This window comes from Vombatus ursinus, unplaced genomic scaffold (genome assembly GCF_900497805.2).
Source record: "Vombatus ursinus unplaced genomic scaffold, bare-nosed wombat genome assembly UNPS02014791.1, whole genome shotgun sequence".
NCBI classification, from domain to species: domain Eukaryota; kingdom Metazoa; phylum Chordata; class Mammalia; order Diprotodontia; family Vombatidae; genus Vombatus; species Vombatus ursinus.
The window spans coordinates 62861097-62876959 of record NW_020954569.1 but is presented as its reverse complement, the minus strand read 5'-3'; the positions used below and the strand labels follow the sequence as shown (position 1 = coordinate 62876959).

General features: G+C 40.8%; 1 protein-coding gene and 1 pseudogene across 5 annotated transcripts in view; one reads left to right on the top strand and one right to left on the bottom strand.

Annotated features, from left to right (window-relative positions):
- The first annotated feature begins 2049 nt into the window (after positions 1–2049).
- Positions 2050–4850, top strand: LOC114047837 (annotated as a pseudogene).
- A 3859-nt stretch (positions 4851–8709) lies between these two features.
- Positions 8710–15863, bottom strand: part of SLC14A1 (solute carrier family 14 member 1 (Kidd blood group)) — a 57076-nt gene continuing 49922 nt past the window's right edge. For all 5 annotated transcript variants that reach the window (XM_027868965.1, XM_027868968.1, XM_027868967.1 and 2 more), the window contains 2 exons: positions 12730–12779; positions 8710–10009 (listed from right to left, as the gene is read on the bottom strand). In XM_027868965.1, the coding sequence (XP_027724766.1) occupies positions 9836–10009; positions 12730–12779 (224 nt within the window). In that variant the 3' untranslated portion in view covers positions 8710–9835. The remainder of the gene's footprint in view (positions 10010–12729; positions 12780–15863) is intronic.

Below are 15863 nucleotides of genomic sequence, written 5' to 3'. Positions count from 1 at the left end.
AATCAGAGTTGATTGCAGCCTGTTGAGGATGCCCACTCTTCCAAGGGCATATAAACATTAAGAGGCCTTCATGAGGGGTCTTTGGTTTATGAGAGATGACCTAATGATCATCCTTTTATTAATTATTTACTAGCCATAATTAATAAAGTGATTAACTACTTAAAAATTATGTCTCTCAAACTTTTCACATATCACAGGTGCTTACCAATATCCTTCCTAAAATATGGTGCCTAGAACTAAACCGAGTGTTCCAATGTAAACTGGCCAGAGCAGAGTATAGATGTGCTTCATTCTCTCTAATCTCTCTAATTCTTTATAATCTTTATAATCAGACTTGTGCAGTCTGATGTCACATTCAGTTTTTTGGTTGTGGTATCAGGAGGCTGTGGCTCAGAATTAAATGATGTGCCTATGGTTATACAACTGGTAAGTGTCATAACTGGAATTCTATGTCAAAGAAGACCATATTCCCCAAACTTCTCATCTTCCCACTCCTTAGAACTGACTCCTGGGTCTGCTGTGTGGTTCACATCCAGCTTGGCAGCATTAAAGAACAATTTGAGGATGGGGTGGAGATAATCTCCTTTGAGCCCAGTTATAATAGCCTTAAAAAGTGAGAGAGACCTCACAAATGCTAATAGCTTCCATTAATAGCCCATTATGTGTACATTGCCGATGAGGTAATTTAATGGGCTTTAATGACTGGTGCACAAATCAAGAACAGGAAATACACAGATCTACTGCTATTGCCTAGTGAACAAATACACTGGTTTGTCTTAACCTAGATGAGTAAATAATGTCTTATATTTGTATAGTTCCTTATAACTTTCACACAAATATTCACAACAATGGAGAAAAGAGATAACAATATTTACATGACTTGCCTCACCGGATTGCTGTGAGGATCGCATGAGATGAGTATGCAAAATACTTTGTATTAATTAAAATGTGTCTTTAGAATGTAAGCTCTTTGAATGAATGAATGAATGAATGTATGGGGGGGAGGGAAAATTTATTAAGCACTTACTGTAGGCAGAGCTCTGTGCTAAATTCTCAGCACACAAATTGAAAAGTAAGACATTTCGTGTTTTCAAGGAGCTGATATTCTAATAGGGAAGATAATGAATATGGAAGGTTTCAGCTGTGAGTCAGATGGAAAGGTCCCACTCAGGGTGCAGCCCCAAAGCAAAAGGTAAAGCTCTGTCTTTAATGTTCTTTCTTTCTTTTCTTTTCTTTTTAACATTTTTATTTGAAGTTTTGCATTCCAAATTCTGTCTGTCCCTCCCTCCTTTCCCTCCCCTCCTCCCTGAGATGCTAAGCAATCAGATATAGTTTATACATATGCAATTATGTAAAATATTTCCCTATTAGTCATTTGCTGTTACTTTTACTGATAAAATCATATCGGTTCCTACCATTGAACCATTTGACAATTCCAAGTTCTTTGGCATCAGGAACTTCCATTTCTGTGTCTTTAGTAGCTTCATCTGTAGCACCTGCAGGAGCAGTGGCCAGGCTATATTTCCATAGGGATTCCTTCCCAGGATGATAGCTGCAGACAATGGGCTGGAAGTGTTGCTCTTCCAAAGTCTTTTTGGTTCAGGGTCTTGGACTCTGTCCATCAGGATCTGAGAGGAATAATGGTCAAGGTGGTGGTGGTGATTTGACTTGCCTGGTACATGCTGCCTCCTGTTGCCTCCAGGATGGCTTGCTGGCACCCTTGAGGACAGAAGATAATTTTCACTTTTATCTTTGTGCTCTTTAACACTTACTAGTATATTGTAATTTTGTAGATGTTCCTAAAAAGTTGTTGGGCTAAAAAATTTAGCCCTTGAAGCTAACCTGATGTTAAGCTTTTATGGACTTTGGTAGGTTGGTCTTTGAAGAGGGTGCCCTATAAGAGTAGTCTATCACTGAGCTATCTTTCAATATCCTAGGCAACTAAGTATAAGCTAGTGGTACTGCAATAGCTCGGTCTCAGAGGAGTAACACAGGAGTCCCCTCCATTGCCCTGGTGACCCCCTGGCTTTTCCACTTTCAGCCACCACCATGAATAGTAAGAAGAAGGTGTTCCTGGGAATGCCCATGCCCCTTAGCTCATACTGGGGCTGGGCCTCAGAGATAACAATTTCACTATCCTGTCAGATATCGGGTCTGCTAGGGATGCCAGTGACCCAGGGCATCATCAACATGCTCCACCAGGCAGGAAGACTGTAGGGGCTCAGATGAAGAAAAACCAGGCTGCAGATAATGATGATGAAGATCTAAATGACACTATGATGAGTTTAGTGGTTATGCTAGAAGTCTTTTCTCAAGTGGTCCTTATGAAAAAGATGATGAGAAAGCAGATGCTATTTATGTGGCATTGGACCAAAGGATGTATGAAAGAAGAAAAGAAAGAAGGGAACAGAGGGAGAAAGAAGAAATTGAAAAATACCGTATGGAATGTCCTTATGTTTTCAGTTCTAAAAAGAAAGTTGGCAGAAGTTACAGTAGAGGAGTAGCTAAATATTCCTGAAGTTGGTAACACTAGAAACAAAAGTCAGCAGAATCCATGATACAAGAAACTTAGCCTTGTTCCTGACAGTTTCTTTGCTAAACATTTACAGCCTGGAGAGAATCATGCTTCAGTGGATCCCTGACAAACACAATTTGGAGGTCTTAATACACCCTACGCAGAAGGATTAAATATTCCATATCCAGGTGGAATGACATGTGGGCTAATGACACCTGGAACAGGTAAATTGGACATGAGGAAGATTGGCCAAGACAGGAACACCTAGATGGATATGTGATTAAGTCAGGTGTCTGATTTGGTAAGTGAGCAGACTGTGGTGGATCCCAAGGGTTGTCTCACAGATTGGAATTCTATGATTCCTATGCATGGAGGAGATGTCAATGGTATTTAAAAAGCCCGTTTACTTCTAAAGTCTGTGAGAAAGACACATCCCCATCATCCTCCAGCATGGATTGCTTCAGCCACCTGGAAGAAGTCACCAGAAACCTGTAAGTAACTCAAAACCTCATTATGAAAGGAATAGAAATGTGTCCCAGTGGTGAAGATGTATAGCTAGAAGCCATCCATCTGCAGTCTGCTGATACAGTCAAGGCCATGGTTGCTCAAGCTGTTTGTCACCTCACATAGTCTGTCCAGATTTACATCAGAGCAGCAGAGCTAGAAACAGACATCAGAGCAAAGAAGATGTTCTTAGGAAAGCTCTTGAACATGTTCCAAACTCTGTTCTCTTGTGGAAGTCAGTTGTGGAAGTGGAAGAGCCAGAAGATGCTAGAATCATGCTAAGCCAAGCTGTGGAATGCTGCCCCACTAGTGTGGAGCTTTGGCTTGCTTTGGTGAGGATAGAGATCTATGAGAATGTCCGAGAGGTCTCAAGCAAAGCACGTAAGAACATTCCCACAGATCAGCACATCTGGATTATGACAGAGAACCTAGAAGAAACCAGTGGAAATACTCAGATGGTGGAGAAAATCATTGACAGAGCCATCACATCACTTAGAGCAAATGGTGTAGAAGTCAACAGAGAGCAGTGGATCCAGGATGTTTCAGAGTGTGATAAAGCTGGGAGTGTGGCCACCTAACAGGCAGTGTGTGCAGTCATTGGAATTGGGATGAAGAAAGAAGATAGAACACATAGCCAGATGAAGGATGCAGATGGTTGTGTTGCCCACAATGCCCTGGAGTGTGCCTAAGTTATTTATGCCTGTGCCCTGCAAGTTTTCCATAGCAAGAAGAGTGTGTGATCAATGAGCTGCTTACTTTGAGAAGAACCTGGGGACCAGGGAATCCCTCAAAGCCCTCTTGCAGAGAGCAATGAATGGCCCACTACCCTAAGGCTGAGGTGCCCTGGCTCCTGGGTGCCAAGTCCAGGTGGTTGGTGGGAGATATGCCTGTCTCAAGGAGCATCCTAGCCTTGGTTTTCACTAATGGTGAAGAGATTTGGTTGGCTACTGTGAAACTTGAGTCAGAGAGCAATGAATACAAGTGGGCAAGGAGACTGCTGGCCAAGGCTGGGAGCAGTGCTCCCTCTACAAGGGTGTTCATGAAATCTGCTAAGCTTATTCAAGTTGGGTGCTGGGGAACATTGCAGCCACTCAGGATCTCTGTGAAGAAGTCTTGAAGCACTATGAATTTTTCTCCAAACTGTGGATGGTACAAGGGCAGATTGTGAAGCAGTAGGAGCTGACTGAAAAAGCCCAGGAAACCTGTAACCAGGGCTTGAAGAAGTGCCCCACTGCACACCCCTATGGCTTTTATTTTCAAGACTGGAGGAGAAGGTTGAACAGCTAACCAGCACAAGAGCCATTTTGGAGAAATCTCGTTTGAAGAATCCAAAGAACCCTGCTTTGTAGTTAGAATCTGTGAATTCGAATATCAAACTGGATTGAAGAACATCACCAATATGTTCATGGCAGAGGAACTGCAGGAATGTCCCAACTCAGGCATCCTGTGATCAGAAGCAATTTCCCTTGAGTCAAGACCCCAGAGGAAGTCCAAGAGTGTAGATGCCCTGAAGAACTGCAAACATGACCCCCATGTCCTGTTAGCTATGGCTAAATTGTTCTGGAGTGAACGGATCACCAAGGTCAGGGAATGGTTCCGCTGAACAGTAAACATTGACTCAGAACTGTGGAATGCCAGGGCTTTCTTCCACAGATGTGAATTCCGACATGGTACAGAGGAACAGCAGGAAGAGGTAAAGAAGTGCTATGAGAATGTGAAGCCCTGCCACGGGGAACTGTGGGGTGAAGTGTCCAAGGACATTGAGAACAGGCAGAAGAAAATTGGGGAGATCCTTGTGCTTGTAGCAGCCAAGATTAAAAGCACTTTCTAGCTGTTGCTCTATCCGTTGCTGTCCTGGTCCCTGGAGGAGTAGTGCTGTCTTGCCATCAAAGGTGCAGAAGGAGGGAGGTAAAGGAAGACCTCCCTGTATCTGTGCTGCAGAAGCTTTCCAGATGAACTATGCAGGAGTGGACTTTGAGACACTAGGACTTTGAGTGCTGATGTGCTGGACAAACAATTTCTTTAAGAGGGCTGGCATGCTCTTTAAATTTAATTAAATCTTAAAAAAAAAAGAGTATAAGCTACAGATGAGTCACTGATTTGCATCTGTGGAGAGAGTTCCCATACTGAAAGTTCCCTCCAACAGTGAAATAACAGTTCCAGATCCCTCAATTCAATGTATATGCATGCATGTGTGTATGCATGTATACACCTACTTGAACACATTCATAGCAGTAGTCAAGGGCCTGTGATTTGATCAACGTTGACATTCTCTTGACCTATCCAAATCATAATCCATTGGTCACCCACACTTTACAGCCTGCTCCACCTAGCCAGACCCCTGTGATTTTCATGGAACACAAGAAACATGATGAGAGTTGAAAACAATCTTTTCATCACAGCTTCACTCAGCCCCTTTGCAGTTTGTTAAATGGAGACCTGGGAAATGACTTGCTTTGACTGGGGCTATGGTAGAGCCAGAAAATCCCTTGCTCAGAAAAGAATTAAACAAAAAGTCAGAGAAGAAGAGCTGGTGCAGAAGAGAGACTTAAAATACACAAAGGCTTTCCCTAGCTTGCTGAGTGCATCTGAAAAGGACAGCCTAGGGCTAAGGGTTTTTCAGAGCAGATACCCTGTAGGCAAGAATGTTTCAGTAGACACCAACAGATAGAAGTAGAGAACATTAGAGGTACCCAATGGCCGCAGCAGAGAGCAATGAAGACCATCTAGTAGAGAGCAGGTGGTGGGGAAAGTTGTTGTTGTTCAGTACTTTTGCAGTTGCGTCTTACTCTTTATGACCCCATTTTGAAGAGTTTTTGGCAGAGATACTGGAGTGGTTTGCCATTTCCTTCTCCAGCACATTTTACAGATGAGGAAACTGAGGCTAACAGAGTTAAGTGACTTGCCCTGGGCCACACAGCTAGTGTCTGAGACCAGATTTGAATTCAGGAAGATGCATCTCCAGGACTTCAGGTCCAGCACTCTATCCACTGTGCCACCCAGCTGCCCCATGCAGTGGAAAAAATAGGGCATAAAAGGACTAAGGCTCTGCAGAGAAAGCAGCTTGTTCTGTGACTTCACCAGAGGACATTGGAAACTCTGTAATGCCAGAAATATATGTTGCCCTCTGAGTGTGTGTCCTGGCCACATGCATGTCCTGCTATGTATGTTGTCTTGATCACAAGGGCTCTATGTGTATTTATTCCACCTTAATGGTATGCCAATTTGTGGGAGAGTCTCTCCTGGGACATGTGGAGGAAACTTTTGTCAGTTGTCTTACTCTGCTGTTTGATTTGAACAATTCTGGGCTTATGAATTATAGTTTTTATTGGAAAGCTGACCAGCACCCACAAAGTGCTTCAAAAATGAACTAGTGTGAAGGTAGAGATCATGTTCAAAATGGAGCCTTGGGTACTGTACAGAGTTTTAGAGAGTTGCCTGAGGGTCTTAGAAGTTATGTGATTTGCTCATGGTTAAGATAGCACTAGAAGCAGAATTTGAACCAAAGTCTTCAGATCCTGTTCTCTAGCCATTACACCCTACTATCTTGCTGTCTCTTTCTCCCTCCCCAACTCCTTCTCTCACATAGTAAGTACCTGGTTTTGTGCTTCTTTAATATATTTATCATGTAATGTTATGCATTAGAGTTATTTAGTTTTTGTGTCTTGTCTCTCTTGCTACAGAAAGTACTTAGTAACTACTTTTGGTTGAATGAATGAATGTCACATCTATTTGTCTGTCTGTCTATCTATCTTTAAAACAAGCACCTGTGACTGAATTGTGAATATATTTATTTATTGGTATAAGCTTGCATAGAAATGTAATACAAATGATAGAAAAACACATACACACAAATTTCTTCATTGGAGCAAAGATAAAAATATGTGCATGTTGTTAGAATAATATTCATTATGTAACAAGAAACAAGGAAATCAACACCATTTTAGCTTGTCCTATTTACAGTGCTTTCAAATGAGTATATTTACAATTGTGTGAAGTCACTTCATGAAAAGTTGCTCTATTCAGAACAGAAACTTGCCGATCATCGATCCACTCTGAGCATGAGTCATACATGAATCATCTCCATTGCTGCTCATTCACTCATAATTGGAGCACAGATTTCAGAACCTGTGTAGCATTTTGTTTTCTTCGTTATTTATTATTGCTGTTCTTCCTGATTTCCAAAGCTCTCATTTCACAGATTCTCTGACAAAATAAATGTCAATTCAAACAATGAAGATTTCTTTTTTCCATAGGAATGTATACATGTTTAGAAAGAATTACTAGAAGGTAGGATCTTTTGTTCCTTTCTTTGTATGCTTTGCACCTAGCATAATAAATGCTTGTTGAATTACAGTTGCAAACTAAAGAAATAAAAAATCTTTGATCACCAGGGCCTTCATATGAGAAAAACTGTTAAATTTTCCCCAGAGGAAAAATAGCTACGATCTATGATGTCCTCCTTGAGCCATTCAATAGAAGGTAAGTTTCTTGAGAGCAGAGACTGCCTTAGTATCCCCTACCTCCTAGCATACTTCCTGCCACATAGTAGATGCTTAATAATACTTGTTAATTGACTGATTACTTCTTTGGTACCAGTCCATCACTTCAATGAGTGTAAATATAGACTTTGCATTGGAAACTGTGAGTAAAAAAAAAATTTTCTAAAACTTCCAAAATGACAGATTCCCATTTTAGCCAAAATGTCATTCCATTTTGAGCATGTATTTTGGTGGCATGTACAGGCTGTGTTATAATGATTAACAAGGGGGTAAAAGCACTACCACATTTCCTTCCAGTATCTTTTAGGCCACGAGTGGGGAACCTGTGGCCTTCAAGTGCGGCCCTTTGACTGAATCCAAACTTCCCAGAATAAACCCCCTTAATAAAAGGATTTGTTCTGTAAAACTTGAACTCAGTCAAAACGCCACACCCAAGGACCTAGAAGGCCCCATGTGGCCTCAAGGCTGCAGGTTCCCCACCCATGTTCTAGGCTGTAACCAAACTGGGCCAATGACCCAAGTGAAGATGCTCTGTCTTCAGCTGGACCATCATAACCTCCCCTCCCTGAAATTCCTTCTGAAGTGATGAGAGCTGGACTAAGCAGTGGTCTGGTGTCTGCTGCTGTTCTAGAGTTTTTCTTGGCAAAGCAGCATATGCTTTGTCTTTCAGATGCTACCTGAAACCTTCTTGGGTTGAAAAAGTGGCAGTGTCCTGAAGGAAGAGGATACATCCATTGTTTTCAGTGTTCTTGCGTTCCCTGTGCCTGGCTAGCTAAGATGTCAATCAGTACCAAGCCAGCCAGCAAAAATATAATTAACCAATTTAAATGGTCACTGGATGGCTTGATGCTGGCAGACAGCTCAGTCAACCAGTCACAATGATTAAAAGAGGTGAAGGGATCAAGCTCTACAACTATTTTGGGGATCCTTAGTAGGCTATTCTAGCATATAGACCTGAATGTCGTAGAAGTCATTACCTACATTCTTTTGGTAGTTTAAACCCCTTTGGTTTCTGAAAGCACAATAGTATCATTCCACATAAATTAATGAGATAAAGTTTTTAGTATAAAAGTTATTGTGTTAATTTAATAGACTATTAATTTAACAAGTAACATCAATAAGCAATCATTATACCCAACGGAATAAGCCCCAAGCTTTGAAAATACGCAAAAAAAAAAAAGGGTCAAATCTGAAAAATGTGACTGTAAATTGCCAAAGGATTAACAACCAATTTCCTTTTACTAATATTCATGGTATATTCAAAATAATTTTTATTAATTTAAAGTAAATTGTCTCTGCCAAGTATTTCAAAGGCTAGTTCAATCAATATGTAACTTTTCTGTAAATTTAATGAGGTGGTGAAGCTGAGAAGAGAGGTTCATTCATTTTATTCTCTTCAAAATAACTCTATTCTCAGGAGACGGTGTTTTTGAAGTCATTGCTAGACCTCAACAAGTGCAGGACAGATATTAATCATATCCTGTCTCCCTCCTACTTCACTGTCAGTGCTGAGGGAGAAAACAACCCAACCCAACCCAAGGCCAAGGAGCCCTGTAACTAGGAGAACATAAAACAACAATGGACAAAAACTTAACTTTTTATTATTACGTGGAGACTCTAGCTGCTGTGACTATTCACCTAGCCATGCTCACAATGTTAGACTTCATAGTGTAGCCAGCATTGAATGTTTTAAACATCTTCCTTTCTATTTGAGATGACCTTTGGGCTGTCTGCTGCTTTGGGCTCTATTGACTGAAGGCCAGTTAGGCATAGCACTTAATATTTAATACTGTTAATATCTTTTATACATCTGTTAATCACAACCATCCTATCACACACAGGAAAGAGCAACAGAACAGCAGCCTCTGTACTCACTTCCTCTTCTCTTTTAGTGAATGGGGGGCTTTGAAAGTCTATCACCAATACATTCTTTAATTCTCCAACTCTCCTCCAAATCAAGTATTTACAAATCCATAGCCTCTTTCTTTGTGTCAGAGTATAAGCCTATTGGATTTGGAGCTGAAAGGGAACATAGAAGTCACATGTATTCTAACCTTCTCATTTTACAGATGAGAAAACTGAGGCCCAGAGAGATGTAGTGACTTGCTGGGGCATGTTACCTGCTATCTTAGATGAAAATAAGCAAGTGAAAAAGATGGATTTTTTTTTTTATCAAGAATAAAGAGTAGTAATTGCTGTATGGTTAGTTTGAAAGATTCTAGTATAGTACAAGATATTAATTCACAGATACTACAAGTCGATGGTGTCATCTGGGTTTAAAATCAGACAGGTTGGCTTTGACTTGGTCTTTCCATCACAAAGGGCTTTCTGCTAACTTTTTCTTTGCGGTCAGGTAGAAGATGCGGTTCTTCTCGGAGTAAGTTACTTTGTTGAGCGGCAGCTTGTAGATTGAGTGATTTTTCGTTGTCACTAAGAGGAATATGAGTGTGGCCAAGCAGAAGGGCCAGGTACACGTTGACAAACCAAACTGGAAAAGAGGGAACAGGAAACAGAGATAGCTCAAGTCTTCCTGGAATGCTGAGGTAAGATCAGAGCTTGAGAGCTGGAAGGCTCCTCAGGGACCATCCTGTCTAACCCCCTCATATGACCAGTAAATAAATTGAGGTTAAATAACCCCAGGGAGGTCAAATGACCTGCCTAAGAGCATATGGAGAGTAATCATCAGTGATGGGATTTGAACCCAGCGCCTCTGACTCCAGCTTTAGAACTTCAGCATATATTCCACTTGGTCCATCCCTCTTCCCAGCCCTGTTCCCTCCCCCACCACTCTCAAGAAACTCTTGTGGTTTCCTCTATTCCCTATGGCTTCTAGGATAAAGTATGGACTCATCTGTTTAGCATTTAAAACCCTTCACAATCTAGTTCTAGCCTAGCTTTCTAAATTTATCGTACACTGATGTACTTTCCAGCTAAGTTGGCCTTCTTACTGTTCTCCATACACAGCCTTCTGTCTCCCAGGTCTCTCCTGTGTTAGTGGAGGATCTTGGCACAAAAGGGCACACGTACTTGGAATTCACTCTCTGTTTACCACCCCCCCCGTTTAGAATTCTGAACTTACACCAAAACTGAACTGAAGTGCCAACTCCTATAGATTCTGTTGTTTAATTGATTAGTTGTGTTGACTCTTTGTGACCCCATTTTAAGGCTTTCTTGGTAAAGAACCTCGAGTGGTTTGACATTTCCTTCTCTAGCTCATTTTACAGATGAGGAAACTGAGGCAAACAGGGTCAAATAATTTGCTCAGGGTCACCCAGCTTGTAAGTGTCAGAGGCCAGATTTGAACTCATGAAGATGAGTCTTCCTGACTCCAGGTCCCATGTTCTATGCACTGTGGTGCCACCTAGTTGCCCCTAAATGCCTATAGGAGGCCTTTCCTAATCTCTATTTGTTAGTATCCTTTCCCCCCTACTTCCCTCAGCCAACATTACTTTGCCTTAACTTTATGTCTATTTTTCATTTGAGAAGCAACATGGCCTGGTCCTGGAGTCAGAAAGACATGGGTTCAAATCCTACCTCCCACCCAAATTGTGTGTGTGACCCTGGGCAAGTTACTTAACCACCCAATGCTCCTGATAGCTATCTAAGATCCTAAATTGTTGAACAGGTAGCAATCTACTTTCCTAGTGAGGGACTCCTTATGCCAGTGAAGTGACAGATCTTCTAAAAAAAATGTATTTGTCGTAACTAGATCCCTTTTCTATCTTTCCAGTTCTCTTATGCCTTAGTCCCCTCTCTAAACTCTGTATCCTGTGATTCGGCCTTCATGGTGCTCCTGGAACAAGACACTCCATCTCTTGATTCTGTGCGTCTTTGCTGGCTCTCCTCCATTCCTAGAACTCTCTCCTCAGCTCTGTCTTCTGGATTCCTGGCTTTCTGTAGGTCTTGGCTAAAGTCCCACTGTCTACAAGAAACCTGCCCTGTTTCTTCTTAATCTTAGTGTCTTCCCTGTTAGTTAATTCTCCATTTATCCTCTGGGTATATGTGTGTGTGTGTGTGTGTGTGTGTGTGTGTGTTTGTTTGTTTTTGTATACACCCACACCCACACATTTATATATACACAGGATAAATTGAGAGGGTGTAGACACACATAAATACACATATACATGCACAGGATAAATTGAGAGTGTGTACGTGTGTCTATTTTAGATATATATATATATATATATATATATATATACATAAATACATACATGTACAAAGATCCACACACACATAAAAATTTGTACATGGTGGTTTGCCTGTTGTCTCTCCCCTGTTAGACCATGAACTCTTTGAGAGCAGAGGCTTTTTCTTTGTATTCCCCATGTTTAGCATGGTGCCTGGCAAACAGTAGGCTCTTAATAAATGCTTGTTGGTTAACTGACATATTGTCCAGTAGAGTGTAAGTAAGTCCTTGGGGTCAGGGGCTCTTTTTTTCTTTGGGGGTCTCTCTCTTACCAGATACAGTGGTTGGCACACAGTAGATATTTAATGTTTTTCTTTTTTAAAAAAATAATTATAGTACACAATGTTCAATAAGTACCTCAGGTTGCTGCAAAGCAGAGTGATCAAATGAGGTCCAGGGAAGAAGTTTGTTATGGAAATGGTGGGATCAAGAAAGGATGGGGAAGAATGCAACTGAAGAAGGGAGGGCAGGGAGAGCATTCTAGACACAAGCAACCAGATGTTCAGATATAGAACTGATTTTGCTGAAATCACACCGCTTATTTAATGATTAAGCCAGACCTGTGCTTACAAAATGTTTATTGATCAACTGACAGATATAAGCAAAAATCTGGAGGAATGAGAAGTGATTTTTAAAAAAGGAGGCACTAATTTGGGGGGTTTGGATGACTGATTTTTTCTCATTTTGTCTTTGTCCCTTGAGTCCCAAAGACTACCATCTTGGTGTGTCCAAACTGGAGTACGTAGAGATTAGCTCCCAAGAACTCACATTTTGCCTGTCTAATGAGGGGATAGATTTGTGACATCTAACAGACAACCTGAACGACAGCATACATCACCAGTTTTATACTACGTGACTTGTATTTTCAACAGACTCAATGACATAGTGGACCAAAGTTTACTGTGATGTTGGACAAAATCAAGCTCCCTTGGATTTGATACAAACTAGTCTAGAGAAGTTCCAAAGGAGCTTATAGTACTCATTCTAACACAATAGGAAAATCCAGATAAAGTCATACTTACCACAGCCATCATGCTTGTTAACGCTGAGGTCAGGTAAGCAGTAAATAGAGCTACAAAGGGAAACAAAAAACAAGTGCTGGTTAGCAGTTATTTTTCAAAGGAAACATGGCTGTTTTATAAAAACCTGAAATGAAATCAGAATTATCTCTCCTTCTTTGGGTTCCCTTAACAAATATATGCCTTTTTGGGTTTTGGTTGTTAATAGAATTTTACATCTAGAAGGGAATGCAGAAATAATCTACTCTACTTCTCAGACCTGTTACAAATCATGAGATTTAGGCCTAAAGAAATGAGGTGACTTGTCAATATCTTTTGTCCCCTTTCCTTCCATGTTTCCACTGCTGAGCCCTACGATGTTGTTGTTCAGTTGTTTTTAGTCATGCCCGAGTCTCTGTGACCCCATTTGGGGTTTTCTTGGCAAAGATACTGGAGTGGTTTGCCATTTCCTTCTCTGGCTCATTTTACAGATGAGGAAACTGAGACCAACAGGGTTAAGTGACTTGCCTAGGGTCACACAGTAAGTGTCTGACACCAGATTCGAACTCAGGAAGATGAGTCTTCTCTATCTGCTTTTCTACCTAGCTGCTCCAGAAAGCCCTGCCATTAGCCTTCATTATTACTTACCTATATTATAACAATAGCCTCTCCATAGGTCTTCCCACTTCTTCCCTCTTTCCTCTTACAATCCATCTTTCACACTACCACCAGACAAATTTTCTTGTGTAGAAATCTATTCAAGTCACTCCCTTGCCTCCAAAATGTTAGTAGCTCTACTGCTTCTGGATTAGAGTTCAAATTTTATTTTTTTCTGTGGAAGGAACTGGGGCAACTTAGCCTGACCTTAAAATACTTGATCCTGATCTTGGTGACCACCTTACTGTAGTAGGCACCCCTGGACTGTTCTTTGGGGGCATGCTCAGTGACTAAGAGCCTTCCCCTCATTTTGCACACATGTTTCAGAGGAGACTGCGTGAGTCATCCAGGATAAACAGATGTAGATGATTTGTGAGCTATGTGAAAGATTTCCTTACTTTATCTTTCCTCCAAAATCTACCCTTCTCTTTAACTTTCTTTTAAGGAGGGCACCATTATTCTTATAATTACTCAGGTCCACAAAATCAATATCTTCTTTGACTCTTAATTCTCCTTCACCCCGTAAATTTAGTCAATTGTAAAATCTTGTGCTTTCTACTGCTACCCTCCACTACATCTCTGGCACTTGTGGTTTCTTTCACCACCCTAGTTCAGGCCCTGATCATCTCTTGCCTGGACTTTTGTAGTAGCCTCTCAATTAACCTCTCTTCTTCTAGTCTCAACCCTCCAATCCATCTTCCACACAGATGTCAATGAGATTTTCTTTTCTTTTCTTTTTTTTTTTTGGAGGTAATTGGGGTTAAGTGACTTGCCCAGAGTCACACAGTTAGTAAGTGTTTGAGGCTGGATTTGAACTCAGGTTTTCCTGACTTCAACCACAGAAGCAAAGAAGTAGTCCAGACAAAATGCTCTAGTAATATTTGAGGAAGGAGAAATCACCTTCATCTGAAGGTATCAGTTAAGGCTTCATGGAGAAGGTAGTACCTAAGCTAAGCCTTGAAGGAAGAGAAATATCTCAATGCTCAGAGATGAGGAGAGGGTGTATTCTAGGCATATGGGTAGCCTGCATGGATACATGGGATCATATATTTTTTTCATCTTTATCTCATCCTTTTTCATTTCTATTTTACCTAGTTTTGTAGTCTATAATTATTAGAACCAGAACACATGTATATAATTAATAAAGGAGTAAATATACATATGGTTGGGTAGATGGTGCAGTGGACAGAATATGGGTCCTAGAATCAGAAAGACCTGAGTTCAAATTCAGCCTCAGACACTTACTAGCTTGACCTTAGGCAAGTCACTTAACCCTGTTTGCCTCAGTTTCCTCATCTGTAAAATGAACTGGAGAAAGAAATGACAAGCTACTCCTGTATCTTTGCCAAGAAAATCCCAAATATGGTCATGAAGAGTTGGTTATGACTGAAATGACCGAACAACCAATATACATATGTTAGAGGCATATGTTCAAAAATGTTTATTCATGGGGCAAATGATCAAGAAAATTTGGAGATCACCTATCTAGTCTAACCGTATAACTCTGATATTATAGGCAAGAAAACTGAGACCCAAAGAGACTAAATAATTTGACGGATTTCACGTAGGTAAGAAGTAACAGACTTGGGATTTGAATCTAGTTTTTGTGTCTTTAAATCTTCACTGTGGCCACATTACCACGCCCCCCCCCCCAATCAAACTATAAGGAAATGCTGGGAGTTAAAAATAATATCTCTTGTTCGCAGATTGTTAAAGCCATTATGTAGAAAGATTAGACTTGTTTTGCTTGGAATTGGAGCTAGGGATAATGGGTGATAGAGGCAGATTTTGGTTTGGTGTAAGGAAAAACCTTCTCATATGTAATGGGAAAAAATAAAATACTATTAAGAAAAAAAAGGAAAAAAAGAAAAACCTTCTTGCCAAAAGGGAGAAATAGAGTGCCTCAGGAGGTAATGGGTTCCCCATTCGAGAAAGTCTTCAAGATGAGGATGGATGATACTTGACAGAGATGGTCTAGAAGGGATTCATGCTTAGGCACAGGTTGAACTCCACAGCCTCTGAGTTCCCTTGTAACTTTGACACTCTGAGACTTTGTGACGACTCTGATTGTTAAAAAGGGGGTAACGCTAACTTACATCACAGAGCTATGGTGAGAATCAAATAACATAGTATGGATAAAGTAACATTGGATTCAAATCCCAAAGTCTGTTACTTGATACCTTTGGGAAAAGAGATACTTTCTCAATAATCAGATTATTTAATCTTTCTGACTCTCAATTTTCTTACCTGTAAAATTAGAGGGTTGGCAGCTAGATGGAGGAGTGGATAGAGTGTCAGGATTGGAGTCAGGAAGATCGGTCTTCCTGAACTCAAATCTGGCCTCAGACACTTAGTAGTTGTGTGACCCTGGGAAAGTCACTTGACCCTATTTGCTTCAGTTCTTCAATGGTAAAATGGGCTGGTGAAGGAAATGGCAAACCACTCCAGTAACCTTGCCAAGAAAACCCCAAATGGGGTTGTGCAGAGTTGGCCATGACTAA